Here is a 20,691-nt window from a genome sequence, read left to right as displayed (position 1 = left end):
TAAGGCGTTTTAGTCAACCGAAATTGGCCGAGGAAATAACTGTTTCTTTACTAATTGAAAAGCTTTCGTACTTGTAGAAGATTACTTGTAGAATTGAAAGAAACTGGATTGAACGTTCCCTCTGAGGAACAGCTGAGAAGTAAAATAAAGGAGATTAAGGATCCGTACAAAAATGAATTAAACAAAATGAAGAAATCCTTGAAAAGTGGGCCAGCCGCGGTGGCCGAGCGGTTCTAGGCGACTCAGTCCGGAACCACGCGACTGCTACGGTCGCAGGTTCGAATCCTGCCTCGGGCATGGATGTGTGTGATGTCCTTACGTTAGTTAGGCTAAAGAAGATCTGAGTTCTACGGGACTGCTGATCTCAGATGTTATGTCCCATAGTGCTCAGAGCAATTTGAACCATTTATTTTTTATTATTTTTTTTATTTGAGAAGTGGCACGCGAGCTGAAAACGTGTATAATTCCAAGTCAATTTGGTTTAACGAAGGTGATTCAGCACAAACCGAACGAATCAATAGTTCCAGAACTACACGAATTGGCTTTTTAGACATTTAAACGAGGAATGAGGTTTGTACGAGACTCCACTGGCTACCAACTACTCGTACAAACCAACAGCTCAGTGTGACCAGCTCGTAGCAGCCACGTGAAGTGGCGACCACTCATCGCGAGCAGACGCGCCGGCAAAAATCGCCACGTGTGACACAGCACAGCCTCTACGGCGCTGAGGAACTCAGCGGATGATTCACTGCAGGAAACACATGAGAAATTAAATGGATCATTTACGGTTTTCTTTAATCTATAGTCAAATTCAACTGCCGATAATGTCAAAGTAATTATAAGAAATATTGATGCAACAAAATTCCTGCCCCTTCTCACGTGCATCTTGTTAAGATCTTAGGAGTTGTTCAGTTATTCCGTCTAGTATCCTGTAATAATAATTTAAACGACCAAAAATTAAATCCATAGAAAACGTGTGCTACACTCTCGTAAGACTTCCATCTCTGACAATACCGTCATATTCCGAAGGGAAGAAGTGCTAAGAAAATCGTCAGGACCAATGAACTGCCAGCTAGATATACGGTGCGTGGCGGAGGGTACCTCGTACCACAACTAGCACCTGCTCTCCCTCTTCCACTCCCAAATAGAACGAGGGAAAAATGACTGCTTATATGCCTCTGTACGAGCCCTAATCTCTCTTATCTTACCTTTGTGGTCTTTCCGCGAAATATAAGTTGGCGGCAGTAAAATTTTACTGCATTCAGCTTCAAATGCTGGTTCTCGAAATTTCCTCAGTAGCGATTCACGAAAAGATCGTCTCCTTTCCTCCAGGGACTCCCACCCGAGTTCATGAAGCATTTCCGTAACACTCGCCTAATGATCAAACCTACCAGTAACAAATCTAGCAACCCGCCTCTGAATTGCTTCTATGTCCTCCCTCAATCCGACATGATAGGGATCCCAAACGCTCGAGCAGTACTCAAGAATAGGTCGTATTAGTGTTTTATAAACGGTCTCCTTTACGGATGAACCACACCTTCCCAAAATTCTACCAATGATCCGAAGACGACTATCCACCTTCCCCACAACTGTAATTACAAGCTTGTCCCACTTCATATCGCTCTGCAATGTTAGGCCCAAATATTTAATCGACGTGACTGTGTCAAGCGGTTCACTACTACTGGAGTATTCAAACATTATGGGATTCTTTTTCTTATTCATCTGCATTAATTTACATTTATCTATCCACCCTATCCAAAAGGTCATTTATGAAGATGGAAAACAACAGCGGACCTACCACACTTCCCTGGGGCACTCCAGATGATACCCTCACCTCCGATAAACACTCACCATCGAGGACAACGTACTGGGTTCTATTACTTATTTCTCGTACGCTGTTGCATTCTGTGACAGACATTTGGAAGAGTAAAATTATTATAAGTTAAGTGTAAGACAAACTAAAAGAGCTGGTTTTATGATGCATAATAGTTTGTAAGACACAGAGCGGGTAGTGGTCACTGCACTGAAGAAGTGAGGCGTTTCAATCACCACTACAATTTTCACGTAGTTTTGCCGTTCACGGAAAGGCGATGTCGGAACTCGTCACTCTCCTACCATCTTCGTGGAAATCCACCGCGGTTTATAGCACACGCTATACACGCATCAACGTCGCCGCAGTGTAGCGCAATGAAGAAAGGCTGGTAGACAGAGAACGACAAAACACACTAACTTGTTACGTGACTGTCTGGACAAGAATCAGTTGTGTTCCACGGGTCACTTACCACATTATACCGTAATGATATGGAACGAGTCATTTTACGGAATATTATGTGACTGCCTGTCGATCATTTACAGACTATGACATAGCAGGAAACAATGTTCAGTATGACAACACAAGTATTGTTTTTGCGCTAAACAGTTTTCCGTGGCACAGCAACAACTGCCAGTTCAAATATAGCATCATAGTATAATTATACACTACTGGCCATTAAAATTGTTACACCACGAAGATGGCGTGCTACAGACGCGAAACTTAACCAAAAGGAAGAAGATGCTGTGATGATTCGTTTTTCAGATTATTCACACAAGGTTGGCGCCGGTGGCGACACCTACAACGCTTTGACATGAGGACAGTTTCCAACCGATTTCTTATACACAAACAGCAGTTGACCGGCGTTGCCTGGTGAAACGATGTTGTGATGCCTCGTGAAAGGACGAGAAATGCGTACCATCACGTTTCCGACTTTGATAAAGGTCGGATTGTAGCCTATCGCGATTGCGGTTTATCGTATCGCGACATTGCTGCTCGCGTTGGTCGATATCCAACGACTGTTAGCAGAATATGGAATCGGTGGGTTCAGGAGGGTAATGCGGAACGCCGTGCTGGATCCCAACGGCCTCGTATCACTAGCAGTCGAGATGACGGGCATCTTATCCGCAAGGCTGTAACGGATCGTGCAGCCACGTCTCGATCCCTGAGTCAACAGATGGGGACGTTTGCAAGACAACCATCTGCACGAACAGTTCGACGACGTTTGCAGCAGCACGCACTATCAGCTCGGAGACCATGGCTGTGGTTACCCTTGACGGTGCATCACAGACAGGAGCGCCTGCGATTGTGAACTCGACGACGAACCTGGATGCACGAATGGCAAAACGCCATTTTTTCGGATGAATCCAGGTTCTGTTTACAGCATCACGATGGTCGCATCCGTGTTTGGCGACATCGCGGTGAACGCACACTGGAAGCGTGTATTCGTCATCGCCATACTGGCGTATCACCTGGCGTGATGGTATGGGGTGCCATTAGTTACACGTCTCGGTCACCTCTTGTTCTCATTGACGGCACATTGAACAGTGGAGTTACATTGCAGATGAGTTACGACGCGGGGCTCTACCCTTCATTCGATCCCTGCGAAACCCTACATTTCAGCAGGATAAATCACGACTGCTACCACGGCCAGCACATTCTCCAGATCTCTCTGATTCTTCACAATACGCCAGTCACTACTCTTGATGAACTGTGGTATCATGTTGAAGCTGCATGGGCAGCTGTACCTGTACACGCTATCCAAGCTCTGTTTGACTCAGTGCCCAAGCGTATCAAGGCCGTTATTACGGCCAGAGGTGGTTGTTCTGAGCACTGATTTCTCAGGATCTATGCACTCAAATTGCGTGAAAGTGCCTTGTCGGAGTTTGATTATAGCATGAAGTCCTCGCATACTGTAATCAGCCAGTAAACGTCTCAGCATGAGGGCAGACAGACGCAATACGTTCTTGGGGATGCGTCAGTGACTAGCCAGCGCCTCGGCTATGCAAGTCAATCTACAATCTTCACGAATGACTCATATGCAGCCCAACACACTTTTTGCGAACAGTATTTGGGCGGAAAGTGGAAAAAATCAAATGCTCTTGCGCGTACCAAATATCCTTCAACTTTCCCCACAGAAAGAAATCCGCGGACGTCAGACCCGGTGAACGTACAGGCCATGGTGCTTCGGCGACCAATCCACCTGTCGTGAAATATGCTGTGCAATACCGCTTCGCCGGCAGGTGTGGCCGAGCGGTTCTAGGCGCTTCATCCTGGAACCGCGTGACCGCACCGGTCGCAGGTTCGAATCCTACCTCGGGCATAGATGTGTGTGATGTCCTTAATTTAGTTCGATTTAAGTAGTTCTAAATTGTAGGGGACTAACGACCTCTGATGTTAAGTCACATAGTGCTCAGAACCATTTGAACCATCAACACCGCTTCAACCGCACGCGAGCTATGTGCCGGACATCCATCAGGTTGGAAGTACATCGCCATTCTGTCATGCAGTGAAACATCTTGTAGTAACATCGGTAGAACATTACGTAGGGAATCAGCATACCTTGCACCATTTAGATTGACATCGATAAAATGGGGGCTAGTTATCCTTCCTCCCATAATGCCGCACCATACATTAACATGCCAAGGTCGCTAATGGTTCAAATGGCTCTGAGCACTATGGGACTTAACATCTGAGGTCATCAGTCCCCTACAACTTAGAACTACTTAAACCTAACTAACCTAAGGACATCACACACATCCATGCCCGAGGCAGGATTCGAACCTGCGACCGTAGCGGTCGTGCGGTTCCAGACTGAAGCGCCTAGAACCGTTCGACCACACTGGCCGGCAGGTCGCTTATGTTCCACATGTTGCAGCCATCGTGAATTTTCCGTTTCCCAATAGTGCATATTATGCCGGTTTACGTTACCGCTATGGAAGAATGACGCTTCGTCGCTAAATAGAACGCGTGCAAAAAATCTGTCATCGCCCCATAATTTCTCTTGTGCCCAGTCGCAGAACTGTACACGACGTTCAAAGTCGTCGCCATGCAATTCTTGGTTCATAGAAATATGGTACGGGTGCAATCGATGTTGATGTAGCATTCTCAACACCGACGTTTTTGAGATTCCCGATTCTCGCGCAGTTTGTGTGCTACTGATGTGCGGATTAGACGCGACAACAGCTAAAACACCTACTTGGGCATCATCAATTACAGGTCGTGGTTGACGTTTCACATGTGGCTGAACACTTCCTGCTTCCTTAAATAACGTAACTATCCGGTAAACGGTCCGGACACTTGGATGATGTCGTCCAGGATACCGAGCAACATACATAGCACACGCCCGTGGGGCATTTTGATCAGAATAGCCATTCAACACGATATCGACTTTTTCCGCAATTGGTAAACGGTCCATTTTAACACGGGTAATGTATCACGAAGCAAATACCGTCCGCACTGACAGAATGTTACGTGATACCACGTACTTATACGTTTGTACTATTACAGCGCCATCTATCACAAAGCGAAAAAAAGTGGTACAACTAAAACATTTATATTTCTTTACGTACTACACGAATATGTAATAAAAATGGGTGTTCCTATTTTAAAAAAACGCAGTTGATATCCATTTGACCAATGGCAGCGCCTTCTAGCTGGCCAACCATAGCACCATCTGGTTTCCCCCTTCAAGCTTGATGAGTTTCGTTCTTTGTAGTTTTTTCGTTTGATGCTTATTTCGTGAGATATTTGGCCCGGTCACTATCAATGGACCACCATGTATATTAATATACCAAGAGCATTAGATTAGCAGTGTGTGTTAGTATCATTCACGAACCAGTACGGTTGCTTGGAAACTGATGACCAAGAGTACGAACAGTAGTTTTATGTGATACGTGTTCCGAGGACATGCGGTTTGGATCTTCTGCCTGTCCGCAAACACATAGACAGGTAGCGCTTATGATGAGCCGACAAAGTTATTTGTTGAGCTTCCAATGATTAAGTTTTAGCCGTGCTATAGGTCAAAGCATTATTATTTGCACTGCTTACCATTTGCTATTCCAGTGTATCGTCTACGCCTTCTAGTGAAGATGAAGCAAAAGACGTTCCATTGTTCAAAACAAGAATGACTTCTTTATACACACCTTACAACATCCATACACGTTCCGTTGTTGGCACATTGAATATTTTCAGAATTTGCTGTAATAATGAAGATTAAAATACACAGGGTCTAAAGACCCAGACAGCTTGAGATGTACTATACCTGTGGTGGCAAACTAAAGCTCCAAAATAATTTTTCTTCTGTCAGGATATACACTCCTGGAAATTGAAATAAGAACACCATGAATTCATTGTCCCAGGAAGGGGAAACTTCATTGGCACATTCCTGGGGTCAGATACATCACATGATCACACTGACAGAACCACAGGCACATAGACACAGGCAACAGAGCATGCACAATGTCGGCACTAGTACAGTGTATATCCACCTTTCGCAGCAATGCAGGCTGCTATTCTCCCATGGACACGATCGTAGAGATCATGGATGTAGTCCTGTGGAACGGCTTGCCATGCCATTTCCACCTGGCGCCTCAGTTCGACCAGCGTTCGTGCTGGACGTGCAGACCGCGTGAGACGACACTTCATCCAGTCCCAAACATGCTCAATGGGGGACAGATGCGGAGATCTTGCTGGCCAGGGTATTTGACTTACACCTTCTAGAGTACGTTGGGTGGCACGGGATACATGCGGACGTGCATTGTCCTGTTGGAACAGCAAGTTCCCTTGCCGGTCTAGGAATGGTAGAACGATGGGTTCGATGACGGTTTGGATGTACCGTGCACTATTCAGTGTCCCCTCGACGATCACCAGAGGTGTACGGCCAGTGTAGGAGATCGCTCCCCACACCATGATGCCGGGTGTTGGCCCTGTGTGCTTCGGTCGTATGCAGTCCTGATTGTGGCGCTCACTTGCAAGGCGCCAAACACGCATACGACCATCATTGGCACCAAGGCAGAAGCGACTCTCATCGCTGAAGACTACACGTCTCCATTCGTCCCTCCATTCACGCCTGTCGCGACACCACTGGAGGCGGGCTGCACGATGTTGGGGCGTGAGCAGAAGACGGCCTAACGGTGTGCGAGACCGTAGCCCAGCTTCATGGAGACGGTTGCGATTGGTCCTCGCCGATACCCCAGGAGCAACAGTGTCCCTAATTTGCTGGGAAGTGGCGGTGCGGTCCGCTACGGCTCTGCGTAGGATCCTACGGTCTTGGCGTGCATCCGTGCGTCGCTGCGGTCCGGTCCCAGGTCAACGGGCACGTGCACCTTCCGCCGACCACTGGCGACAACATCGATGTACTGTGGAGACCTCACGCCCCACGTGTTGAGCAATTCGGCGGTACGTCCACCCGGCCTCCCGCATGCCCACTATACGCCCTCGCTCAAAGTCCGTCAACTGCACATACGGTTCACGTCCACGCTGTCGCGGCATGCTACCAGTGTTAAAGACTGCGATGGAGCTCCGTATGCCACGGCAAACTGGCTGACACTGACGGCGGCGGTGCACAAATGCTGCGCAGCTAGCGCCATTCGACGGCCAACACCGCGGTTCCTGGTGTGTCCGCTGTGCGGTGCGTGTGATCATTGCTTGTACAGCCCTCTCGCAGTGTCCGGAGCAAGTATGGTGGGTCTGACACACCGGTGTCAATGTGTTCTTTTTTCTATTTCCAGGAGTGTAATTCACTGAGAGGCACGCAAAGTCAATGAAGGTAATTTATTAAGACCAAATATTTTCAGAATTATAGACCATCAGAAATCATTGTGAGTCGAAGTAGATCCGAACGCTTTACAAGGGTTAATGTCGTGGATTCCTACGTTGAAACCTCCAGTAGTGTAATCTGAATTACGTCAGAGGCATCCCTGGATCGTGGCTGCTATTCTCGTGGGCCCAGAATTTGCGTGACTGGAGGTCATTGCTCCTCTCACGTGATAGCACGACTCACGTGCCCCTCATTTCTGTACCGATGTCGTTTCGGAATCTCCTCGACTCGCCGTGTTGCTGCTATCGTAACTACCCGTAATTCGTCTACTTTCCAAGAATAGGCTACAGTGAAGAGATTGCACGAATTCAAAAAGTATTGTACGAGGTTTGTTCAAAAAATTCCGGAACTTCGCACACAAATTTTTTCTACGCTAACCTTTTACTTACTGTGCATGGTCTCCTTCGGCATCTCTCCTTCACAATTGATACACCGCTTCAAACGCCGTTTCCACTTCCCGAAGCAGTAAGCTTGGTAAGGTCGGTATTACTCTGTCACATTTCTTTCTCAAAATTGATATGTCAAATGTTTATGCCAAAGAACTTTGATGGTGTAATACGGAACTTTATCAAATCTCGCCTGTAGTCAAATAAAAATGATCAAATTTCGTCGTAGATTTGATCGTAAAAGTCGTTCGTCTTTTGTTCACTGCAATGTGAAATGTAACCGCTTGGAGCGCTGGCAACGCAACAGCTATTTGACGTCTCTGCAATGTGTTTGTTAACATGGCTTCAAAGTTGGTGTGTTCCTTCGTGTAAACAAATTTGCTTCGACTAGGGTGGGGGGGGGGGGGGGGGAGAAAGTGAGCAAGAGGCACGTTGCATGCTATTAATTGTGTGGTGATAGGCAGGTGGAATATGCTGTAGGTGACTTCGAGTCCACAATCACTGCAACAGCCATCCAGGAAACATGCAGGCTGCGTTTCAGCAAGCCAGAATAGAGGATGTGGTCACTCTGCAAAATAAAAAATTCCCTCTTAGCTTTCCATTCTACTTTGTCTATTTTTGAATTCTGGATACCACAAGTTAAAAACCGCTTCATCTGTTTCGTACTTTTTATTAATGCTGTAGTTGCTGGAACACTAATTTCATTAATTAAATCATTCAAAAACAAAAATAATTCTTATTAGCTATATAGTGTACGAAACATTTATTTACATTCACACATTCCATCTTCAGTGCTTTATAAATCGCATCCGACGTTTCTGGAATTATTTTGCTTAATGTGCAATGTGATTTTCGAGTGCTGTATTGTAAACTAGAGTAGCTCTCTTCTGTATCAAAAAATCTCATTGTCACAGTTTGCTGTCTTCTGCACACATAGCATTTATCAAGAGAGTATTCTGTTATGTAATATGAGAAGGCACTTTACTGAGCAAATACGGAAATACTCTTTCATCCATTCGTAAGTTATTTGTGAATAAGACTTGACGTCCTCCACTTGGAGCTCTCGTAAAAAATTTTGGTGAATGCTTTTACTATCTCGACGTAATACCTATGGCTTCATCCAAGTAAGTATGTTTCCTTTCTTTCCGCCGCTTTTTTCCAAATACACACACACTGCAATGGTACTAGAAGCCGGCCGCGGTGGTCTCGCGGTTAAGGCGCTCAATCCGGAACCGCGTGACTGCTACGGTCGCAGGTTCGAATCCTGCCTCGGGCATGGATGTGTGTGATATCCTTGGGTTAGTTAGGTTTAAGTAGTTCTAAGCTCGAGGGGACTGATGACCACAGATGTTAAGTCCCATAGTGCTCAGAGTCATTTGAACCATTTTTTTGGTACTAGAAACTGCAGCGCATAATAACAAGTTGTCTGACATCTTGAAATTTTGGAAAAATATGATGACAACGTAATGACCCTTTTAAAAGCCACGTCAAAGATCTATGTCAAATTTGACGAATATTTGATCATATTTCTATGTCCTCTTGCTGGATCGCGAGAAGCACCTTCTGTGAATTTTCTTTTATCTAGTCTACTGATGCAAATCTTCGTCCCTTCAGTGTGGTTTTCAACTTTGGAAATAATAAAAGTCCGCGGGTCTGGAGAGCACGGAGTATGAGACAGCAGAGTAATTTAGTTTTTTGTGCAACAGTCACGAACCAACAGGGATGAATGTGCGGGTGCGCTATCGTGACGCAAGTGCTATGAATAATGTGGCCACATTTCACGCCGTTCCTTTCTCACATTTTCTCGCACACGTCGCAGCACGTCCCGATAGAACTGCGGCATGAATTCATGATGAATTAATGCTTCAAAGTCAAAGAAAACTATCAGCACGGTCTTGGCATTTGACCTGACCTCATGAGTCTCGGAGAACCTTTACCGACTTACTGTGAAGACTGAACCTTGGTCTCAACATCATAATCGTAGAACCACGTCTCATCGCCAGTTAAGAGATTGCGAGGCAAAGTTCTTTCTTGTCTTGATATATGAGCGCTGGGGCGAACTTGGCGACAACACGATGCATTCCAAGATACTGTGTTATGATTTCATGACATGATCCAACTGAAATGTTACGTTCTTCTGCACCTCTCTGACAGTCTTCTATCAGCACGCACAATGTCGTCGACGTTTCTTACATGAACGTCGTCGGTAGCCGCCAAAGGGCGTCTTGAACGAAGATCATCTTTAACTTCCGTCTGGCCATTTATAAACCGTCTGAACCATTCGTAATGCCGAGTACGACTCAAGCACTCATCACCGTAGGCTTCCTTCATTTTTTGGTGTGTCACTGTAAAGGTTTCCCTGAGTTTCACGCAAAATTTAATGCAGACGTTTTGCTCCTCTAACTCCGCCATCTCGAAACTCGCGAACTGTGCGACACAACGTTATACTCAATGTGGCACTGAACAATGGCCAAATAAAACACACGCGTGTGCAGGGATGCCAAACCGCATTTCGCTCCGACAAACCATTGGTGCGAAATTACGAATGTTCCGGAATTTTTTGAACATACTTGGCATATGGAGTCATACTCCAGAGATGGAGCAAAGCTACAGCAGGCTACGACACACGGCAGCTCTTCTGAGACATTTGAACTTATTCGCCGTACGTTTTCTGCTTGTGTTAGTAAAAATTCCCAGCCCATCTCCAGTACAGTCTCATGACAGTCACTAGCAAGTCTTCAACTTCTGTATTTTCTTATCCATTTTTTTGTTTTACTGTCCAACATGCATTTTTCGATTACTAGTTGTGCAAACCTCAATTTTCGAACTGTTTGCGTCTCATGTTTCAAGTCCATAAGTTAGCACTGGCAAAATATTTGGTTATGGATTATCCATTTCGTCATAGATTTGATCATAAAAGTCGTTCGTCTTCTGTTCACTGCTATGTGAAATGTAACCGCTTGGAGCGCTGGCGACGATACAGCTATTTGACGTCTTTGTAATGTGTTTGTAAACATGGCTTCAAAGTTGGTGTGTTCCTTCGTGTTACTTCACACTACAACATTCAGTTTTCCAAAAGAAATTCAAGCAATTTTCAGCGTACTGTTTATCTCTTCAAGTGTCCGTCTGCTTGTGTTTATATTTTCGTAAGAACATAAATTAGCCAACTGTTTCTATAACTTCATCATTAATCTTTAACTGTTTTTCTGTCGACGTACTGACTGTACATTACTTTCGTATTTGTGTAGTACTACCGCACTTACGCTGTCCAGCTCTTCTATCCTTTGTTGAAGATCTGCATCCAAAGCAAACAAAACATCGCCAATTCAAACGTGGTTCAGATGAGATTCGTTTATGCGTATTCCTTCTTCATCCCTGTTTTAGTATATTTTGTTAACGTCTTTCACCAGGCTGCAGAAAATAATTTTCGTGAAATGGAGTCACATTGCCTAACCCCTTTCTCAATTCTGACCTTACCATTCACTTGGCGTAATGAAATGGAAGATGTAATCTTGCTGTATATACTCTTCAACTGGATGACATAGGCAGATTCTATTCCTGACTTTTCAAGTGCGGTCAGTACAGATTTTAATGTGTCAGATTTAAACACTTTCTCATAGTCGACCGCTTCGTTGACCACCTGTAGTAATATTGTGCTACACTCACTTCCAAGCCCAGCTTGTTGTTTTCCGTGATTAGAGGCTAAAATTTATTCCAGACGATCGCTGAAGATTTTCTTAAAAATATTGTATAATATTGACAGTAGATTTTTTTCTGCACGTTTTAGCTGCTCGCTTTCTTGTGGATTACAATAACTGAAGCATTGTTTCAACTATCTAGGATAGCTCCTTTCCCAAAAATTGTGTGAATAACTACAACTTTTTATTTCATCGCCGTCTCCTGCCGTCGTTATTTCTAGTATTATCATTTCCTCAGGTATAATTTTGTCATGCACAGACTTACTTCCCCTAATTTTTCTAGTGACATCTGCGGATTGCACTCATACTCACACTCCGTTTATCTGACTGTTCGTTTCCTTCGGTGCTCTACATAGATTTTTGAAGAATTCTTGAAATACCTTCTAGTAAGGGCTTCCCGTTCGTCATCTGACATCCTTGCTGGTGCGACATGATATCTACCCAGCACAAGTGCCTGCTTCATTTGCTTCATACTTGTATTATTCTTCATTGCCTTCCATACAATCTAAGCATTATACTTTCCGATATATTCTCGCAAATTTTCTTGAGTTTAGTTAATTCTATCAAACTTCTGTTATCACTTACAATTTTTGTTTCCTGTTGTTCATCAGATATGTTTCGTTTTGTTTGTTCCACTTCGCTCCTGCAATATGTCCAGCTCTTTATAATATTTGTTGAAGCATTAATCCTCATATTTAAGTGCTCGTCTTCTTCATTATCTAGAGCTTTAAATATGTTTGTTCGTTTGAATCCCCATTATACTTCGTTTACACCTCTTTCTTTTTATTTAATTCATGAAACTGAATTTTTGCTTAAAGAGTTAACTTAGGTCTAACTTGCTGTCCTGTTCTATTTTGCATCTTGCTAGCCTATGGTCACTAGGGATCAAGAACTAAATAAGACATACACATCATGTGTACTTTGTTATTTGGCAGCGTACAAATGGTTCAAATGGCTCTGAGTACTATGGGACTTAACATCTGTGGTCATCAGTCCCCTAGAACTTAGAACTACTAAAACCTAACTAACCTAATGGTATCACACACATCCATGCCCGAGGCAGGATTCGAACCTGCGACCGTAGCAGTCGCACGGTTCCGGACTGAGCGCCTAGAATCGCTAGACCACCGCGGTCAGCGGCAGCGCACAGCCCGTCTCATTTTTAATTCTGTTTGGATTTCTTCATGTCAATTTAACGACTGTGTTATTCTTGAGAAACGGATTTAGAGTGTACATTCGATTCTCCGAAGCAAATTCCACAAGCATGTCTCCTCTACCGTTCCTCGTATCAGATTCATAGTCGTTGACATAATGTACCGATTAATATGGGATGCCTAATAAGTTAACAGACTTATGGATTTTAATGGTAATGTGTTTTATCACTAATTTCACAATCTATATCTTCAGCAGAACCAACAATCGGGGGTTAGGAGCAACCCAAATTTGCAGTGCTCATAGAACAACGTCTTTTCTCATATTTTATTCTTTGTCCATGAGAGAAGGGCAGGCTGTTGTAGAATTTCGTTCGACTTAGCCAGATCCCAGCAAGCTGGAAGGTGGGCAGTAGGAAATATTAGAGAGGGGATTTCCAGTTCAGCCAAGAATCTTATAACCAAGAGAAATATTCCGAATACAATGGTCGGAGCTAGGGAATTAGAACAATTCCCGGGACATTATCAATTAACCCATACAAAGCTGAAAAGTGTGTGTGTGTGTGTGTTTGTGTGAGTGCATCTATTTTGATCGCGGTTTAATATGTATAATGTCCGATAGTAAAAGTCATTACTGCTGGTTCAGTTCCCTCACAAGCTTCCCTCAACTTAGTTTGCATGAGGACCGCAAGCCATTCTTTATAATTAAAACGTAAGGTCACTTGTCTCTACCCACTTCATCGAAACGTATGGAACCCTTCATTATAGATAATTGTCAATAACTCCACGAGCTATTTGAAACTTTTGGTAAACCGTAACGGAATTACGTTTGCGAACAGCCGTAACTCCTGACAATTTCCTGCTGTTTCGTAGGAATTTAGCACACATAGCAATCTCTCTCGTACTTTCAATGGGATTCACGCTCACCCGTCAGAACGTCACACTCGCCATCCCTCGCCTCTTTCACATGCAGCAACGATCGGAAGATGACAACCGAAATTCAGAAAGTGATGTTTGCTATTCGGTTTACAGGCCGGGATTAGTTTGGCTAGCCTGTCCAGAGATCGATTTTCAGAGCGTCGGTTGTTTTATACAGATTTCGCATGTAAATCAGCTGTTCGGATTTCGTCAAGATGATATTCGTCAGGAGGACATTTCAGTAAAGATTGAATGCACCGCATTGACATGAGACTAAGGCCCAAAGCAAATATTGATTTCTTAGAATTGAATTACTTCTCAAAATATTATCTTTAGAACCACTAACTGTGTATCAGAAACCTTTCTCTCCTTTATTAATAAGCGAGAATGAAACGCTAACGTTATAAAATTATGCCCGGTCCAGTCACACTAATGCGACCAACGCCTGTGTTCACCATAAAGTGCAATAACGACTTATAGACGGCGAGGTGGCAGCACTGGCAACGCAGTGCATATGAAGCGTGTTGGGGCCGGCCGCGGTGGTCTCGCGGTTCTAGGCGCGCAGTCCGGAACCGTGCGACTGCTACGGTCGCAGGTTCGAATCCTGCCTCGGGCATGGATGTGTGTGATGTCCTTAGGTTAGTTAGGTTTAAGTAGTTCTAAGTTCTAGGGGACTAATGACCACAGCAGTTGAGTCCCATAGTGCTCAGAGCCATTTGAAGCATGTTGGGGTCAGGCAAAATACAGTGCTGTCGTCCAAAAGGCCATGATTACTGGCTTTCGGGCCAAGGGCAGAAGCATTAACGAAACAGATAAGTCTGTAAACTGTTGGTGTGCCACTGTAGTTAGAGTATACCGTCCTTGGCAAAATGGCGCTATCCAAAACTGGCGCCAGTCAACTATTGAGCATCACGGGCCAAAGGTGCGGGAGGTGAACGACGTCTGTGGAGATGTGTACGGGAGACCAGAGATACTACTGCAGAGCAACTCACTACCCGATATACCAACTGTGTCTCCTCAAGGACCGTTCAGCGAACGTTGTTGTTGCTTACGGGCCACCGCAGCAGACCCCTGGTTCATGCATCTATGCTAATTGCTGTTCATCGGCGACGAAGGCTGGAACTGGCGCGCCATTATCGCAACTGGGCGTCCACTGAGTGGCGACAGGTGGCCGTTTCAGGTGAACCACGTTTTATGCTGCATCAGACAAACGGCCGTTGGCGTGTAGGGCGTGAAACGTCTGAAAGCAACAATAGTCAGAAGGATCAAGTCCGGTGGAGAAGGAGGGAAGTTTATAGTCTGGGGAATGTTTCATGGCACTCCCTGGACGATCTCGTCATTACGGAAGGAACAATGGATCAACACGAGTACGCATCTATCCTTGGGGACCGTGTCCACCCCTACATACGATTTTTTTGCTCGAGACGATGGTATCTACCAGCAGGACAATGCAACGTGTCACACAGCCCGCAGTGCACTTGCGTGGTTCGTAGAGCACCAGTATGAGTGTACGGTACTTCACTGGCCACCAGACTCCCGGGATTAAAACCCTGTCGAGAATCTCTGGGACCACCTCGATCGTACTCTTGATGCCATGGATGCTCAACCGAGAAACACAGTGCAGCTTGCCACTGTACTGCCGTCGGCATGGTTCCTCATCCAAATCGGTACCTTCCAGAACCTCATGGGCTCTCTCTCTCTCTGCATGCGTCGCAGCAGTCCACACTGCAAAAGGCGCGCATTCAGGCTTTTGACTGTGACCGGACAGTGTGTAAGCATCATAGATAATAGCCTGATGCGTATTTCTTCATCAATGCGTTTTATTTGCCGACATTTGAGGGTGCAAAACGGTACTGTAGTATCTGGTGCATGGCATAACAGTACTGTGGTGTCCGATACATAACCTACAACAGTGTTTTAGTACCCGATACACGTCCTGATTCGTTACGACTCGGGGACAGGCAGCCCGACAAAGTGATTTCGAAGGCGGGCTGCTGACGCACCTTACTGAGCAATTTGTGTTCGGCAACTTCAATGAATTCTAACCACGCACTAATGTTTACCACGTTACAAATGACGCCCATATTGAGCAAGTGTAATGTTGGATAAAAGCTTGGCGATATGCTCTATCCACTGATATGTATTATTTGTTGCATGTCTTCTAGTTTTCGCGCAGCTCTGTTCTTGAACCCCGTAGGTACCGATTGGTTATAATCAAAGTACAGTTACTCTCGGAGATCCAGTGTGGCCTGACGGTATCGCATGGCAGCGAAACGTGCTAGATGTGCTAATGTGTTAATGTAGAATTGCGTTATGCTGGGAAAAATTAGTTAGAATTTTGATCAGCAGGTGCAACGCTGGCGCTGTACAGCAGCTCGTCGACTTCTCTGGTGAATTGAACAAACTGTGTAAGCGGCAGCTAATAATGAAATCAACATTATGGATTTCTCATTTGTTTGACCTTTCCTGCTCATGTCCCGTTCCTAATTTGTGACATATGGAAACGTTTCTATGCGGCTGTCTGCTATTCACACTGCCAGATTTGTACCTGATGGTCAAAATTGAAACAAATTTTTTCCCAGCGCTAAATCGGTTCCACATTAACGCATTGGAATATTTGCCAAGTTTTGCCTTACGGTAATTACAGCTACTCTGTGAGTAGCTGCAGTTTAAATATAACCACCCATTACTTTGAAAATCGCAGTATCGTATACGCACTGAGCCTTGCGTGTCTAGTGTTATTGCCTTCTCTTATTTAACCCCCTGTCTTTACCGTATTGCCGCCCCGTTATGATAATTTTCAATTACTGGTGTCACTTAGTTGCTGCCTTGCCTGCCCGTGAGCGGCAGCAGCAGTGCTTATCGATATAGGCCCTGCCGTATTATCTTTGCTGGACTGCTATTACACTTCTGGAAATGGAAAAAAGAACACATTGACACCGATGTGTCAGACCCACCATACTTGCTCCGGACACTGCGAGAGGGCTGTACAAGCAATGATCACACGTACGGCACAGCGGACACACCAGGAACCGCGGTGTTGGCCGTCGAATGGCGCTAGCTGCGCAGCATTTGTGCACCGCCGCCGTCAGTGTCAGCCAGTTTGCCGTGGCATACGGAGCTCCATCGCAGTCTTTAACACTGGTAGCATGCCGCGACAGCGTGGACGTGAACCGTATGTGCAGTTGACGGACTTTGAGCGAGGGCGTATAGTGGGCATGCTGGAGGCAGGGTGGACGTACCGCCGAATTGCTCAACACGTGGGGCATGAGGTCTCCACAGTACATCGATGTTGTCGCCAGTGGTCGGCGGAAGGTGCACGTGCCCGTCGACCTGGGACCGGACCGCAGCGAGGCACGGATGCACGCCAAGACCGTAGGATCCTACGCAGTGCCGTAGGGGACCGCACCGCCACTTCCCAGCAAATTAGGGACACTGTTGCACCTGGGGTATCGGCGAGGACCATTCGCAACCGTCTCCATGAAGCTGGGCTACGGTCCCGCACACCGTTAGGCCGTCTTCCGCTCACGCCCCAACATCGTGCAGCCCGCCTCCAGTGGTGTCGCGACAGGCGTGAATGGAGGGACGAATGGAGACGTGTCGTCTTCAGCGATGAGAGTTGCTTCTGCCTTGGTGCCAATGATGGTCGTATGCGTGTTTGGCGCCGTGCAGGTGAGCGCCACAATCAGGACTGCATACGACCGAGGCACACAGGGCCAACACCCGGCATCATGGTGTGGGGAGCGATCTTCTACACTGGCCGTACACCTCTGGTGATCGTCGAGGGGACACTGAATAGTGCACGGTACATCCAAACCGTCATCGAACCCATCGTTCTACCATTCCTAGACCGGCAAGGGAACTTGCTGTTCCAACAGGACAATGCACGTCCGCATGTATCCCGTGCCACCCAACGTGCTCTAGAAGGTGTAAGTCAACTACCCTGGCCAGCAAGATCTCCGGATCTGTCCCCCATTGAGCATGTTTGGGACTGGATGAAGCGTCGTCTCACGCGGTCTGCACGTCCAGCACGATCGCTGGTCCAATTGAGGCGTCAGGTGGAAATGGCATGGCAAGCCGTTCCACAGGACTACATCCAGCATCTCTACGATGGTCTCCATGGGAGAATAGCAGCCTGCATTGCTGCGAAAGGTGGATATACACTGTACTAGTGCCGACATTGTGCATGCTCTGTTGCCTGTGTCTATGTGCCTGTGGTTCTGTCAGTGTGATCATGTGATGTATCTGACCCCAGGAATGTGTAAATAAAGTTTCCCCTTCCTGGGACAATGAATTCACAGTGTTCGTATTTCAATTTCCAGGAGTGTATTTCCTGGTCGTCGTGTGTCGAACAAAGAGTTGGAAGGCGCTAGCAGTCCTGTTCGGACCTGGCAGTCAGATAGTTGGAACGCGGCAGGAGTCGGTCGGGTTGGAGCGGCAGTGATAGCCATGACTTCCCGACCGTTGCCGGCACACGTGGTTTCAATAGGGACGGTTGATCGCCGGTTGATCGTCTTACCGGACGACGTGTATTTGCTCGCCGATCGCTTATGGGTTGGCGTTATGTGTCTCGTGGTTCGTCCTGCTGATTGCACAGTCACTGCTTTTATCATTCGTCGCGTTCTTCGTCCAAGTGTTTTGAAATTGCGTGTAGCCTGTTATGTTCTCTGCCCAGTTATTTTAGGGCTGCCTCCGTGTTGATGTGTAGCAGTTGGTCGGTTGGTGCAGTCGCGTTGTAGCACCAGTGGGGCATGCAGCGCGAGCGAGGCGCCAATGATTGCCGACAGACATGATTTGAGTGCGGACGACTTTGGTTGATCGTCGGTCGGTCGTCTTGTCGGACGATGTATATTCGGCCGGCGATCGCTTATGTGTTGGCTGTGTGTGCCAACTCGTGATTCGTCCTTGTTTTGCTCAGTCACTGCCGTTAGCATTGTCTAGTTCTAAGTGCAAGTGTTCGGTGAAACTGTGTGTAGTTTATGTAGTTTGACTGACAAGTTATTTGAAGGTTGTCGGCGTAGTGGCTCTGAATTGGTCGGTTGACGTGGAGTAGCGAGGAAGGACAGGTTAGCCACCACTCGCCCGACGATTGCCGACACACACGTTTGAGTGGCAACGACCTTGCTTGGCCGTTTGGTCGGTCGTCTGACTAGACGACTTGCATTTGGATTTTCCTCTACTTAGCGGTTGTCTGTGATCCGTTCTGGTTGTTGTTCCAGTCTCCGCTGTTAGCATCTTTTGAGTTTTGGTGCAAGTGTGAAGCGGAACTAATCTTGATCATTGGTCTGTTGACTGTCTGTCGGTTGGGTTCTCAGCGGATTGAACATGGTCGGACAGACTGCCTGTCTCCCCTAAGCGAGCGTTAGTGTTTGAATTCCACGCCGACCCTGGAACATCTGAGCGGCCTTGGGTGTACTGCCCAATTTTTGTCTTTAATTTGTTCTTGTTATTTGTACTTGTATGGCTTCTAGCCAATTTTTGTTTTAAATTAGAGTTGTTGTGCTCTTAAGGCCTTCAGCCTAAATTAAAGAACTGTTTCACACAAGACCTTTCGTATTTAAAAAAATTAATGACATGGAGTTTTAAGTGATAGGCCAACAGCCGATCTGAATTTAACTTGTTTATTTCAGCCTAACTAAAGAACTGTTTTAAGATAAGGCTTGCCTTTTAAATTTCTGATTATGCTTGCGTTTTAAGTTATTGGCCTTCAGCCGTTTTTAAATTAAAGTGGCTTTCAGCTGGTAATGAAGTCCCAAAGATTAAAGCTGTGTATTATAATTTTTTTTTTGGGGGGGGGGGGCTCTTGTAATGTTTGATCAAATAATTAAGTTCTAAGTTCGAGTGTAACTGACAGCCCCTTATTTTGGCCTCGTTCCACAATTTACACTATCTGTCCTGTGCTGCGGGTTAGCAGGGCGTCTCACGCACAATAAGAAAAAATCCACTATTTGATGTTTTTCTCGGTGCTGCAATTTTGTAGGACAGCTTTGTAAACGGGGAAGAGGGAAATCGGTGTACGGAGGATCGTATTTGGAAGCCCATGCGAGCGTAGCGCAAGCATCGCGGGGGCGCACCTTTGTCGGTCTGCTGGTGAGCCGCCGCCGCCGAGGCGTCCTCGAGCAGGGAGGTGGGCAGCGCAGCCGCCCCCACCGCCCCCGCGACCACCGCCAGCGCCAGCAGAGCCACCGTCGGCAGCCCCAGCCGCGTCCTGCGTCCTCTGCAACACCAGGGCGCGCACCCATCAACAGACTTCATTTTAAAATCATCTCACTCAGAGTTCAACAGTGTACCGTAGTACACTGGTGCGACAAAAGACATGGGGTAGAGATAAGCGCGCACAGAAGGTATGAAAGGGCAGTGCATTGGTGGAGTTGCCATTCGTATTCTGGTGATTCAAGTGAAAAGCCTGAAAGCGGAGTAGTGGGAGCTAGACGCTTGGGACATTACGTTTCGGAAATTGTTAGCGAAATCAGTATTCTGAGATCCATAGTGTCAAGAGTTTGCTGTGAATACCGAATTTCATGCATTACCTCTCACCAAGGACCAGTGGCCGATGACCTTCACTTCACGACCGAGAGCAGCGCCGTTTGCGTAGAGATGTCAGTGCTAGCAGACGGGCAACACTGCGTGAAATAACTGCAGAAATCAATGTGGAACGTAGAGCGACCGTATCCATTAGGACATCATCATCATCATCCGCCTTCTGCTATATTACCAGGACCTTTGCCTCCTCCTTAAGGCTGCTGTATGTTGTACCGTCTATCACGTCATCAAGTATCTGAAGTCTCTTCCTTCCCCGCTTCCTTTTCCCTTCTACATAACCTTCTAAAGCTGTTTTTATCAGTCCGTCATTCAATCTTAATATATTCCCAATCCAATTTCTTTTTTTTTCTTTTTATTACATCTA

General features: G+C 46.1%; 1 protein-coding gene across 1 annotated transcript in view; it reads right to left on the bottom strand.

Annotated features, from left to right (window-relative positions):
• LOC126336393 (uncharacterized) overlaps window positions 1-20,691 on the bottom strand; it is a 262,692-nt gene that overhangs the window by 220,438 nt on the left and 21,563 nt on the right. The window contains exon 2 of the mRNA XM_050000069.1: window positions 19,859-20,001. Within this exon, the coding sequence (XP_049856026.1) occupies window positions 19,859-20,001 (143 nt within the window). The remainder of the gene's footprint in view (window positions 1-19,858; window positions 20,002-20,691) is intronic.

The sequence above is a fragment of the Schistocerca gregaria genome, chromosome 2 (assembly GCF_023897955.1).
Source record: "Schistocerca gregaria isolate iqSchGreg1 chromosome 2, iqSchGreg1.2, whole genome shotgun sequence".
NCBI lineage: Eukaryota > Metazoa > Arthropoda > Insecta > Orthoptera > Acrididae > Schistocerca > Schistocerca gregaria.
The sequence above is the reverse complement of the archived record's forward strand: the minus strand, read 5'-3'. Positions and strand labels throughout refer to the sequence as shown.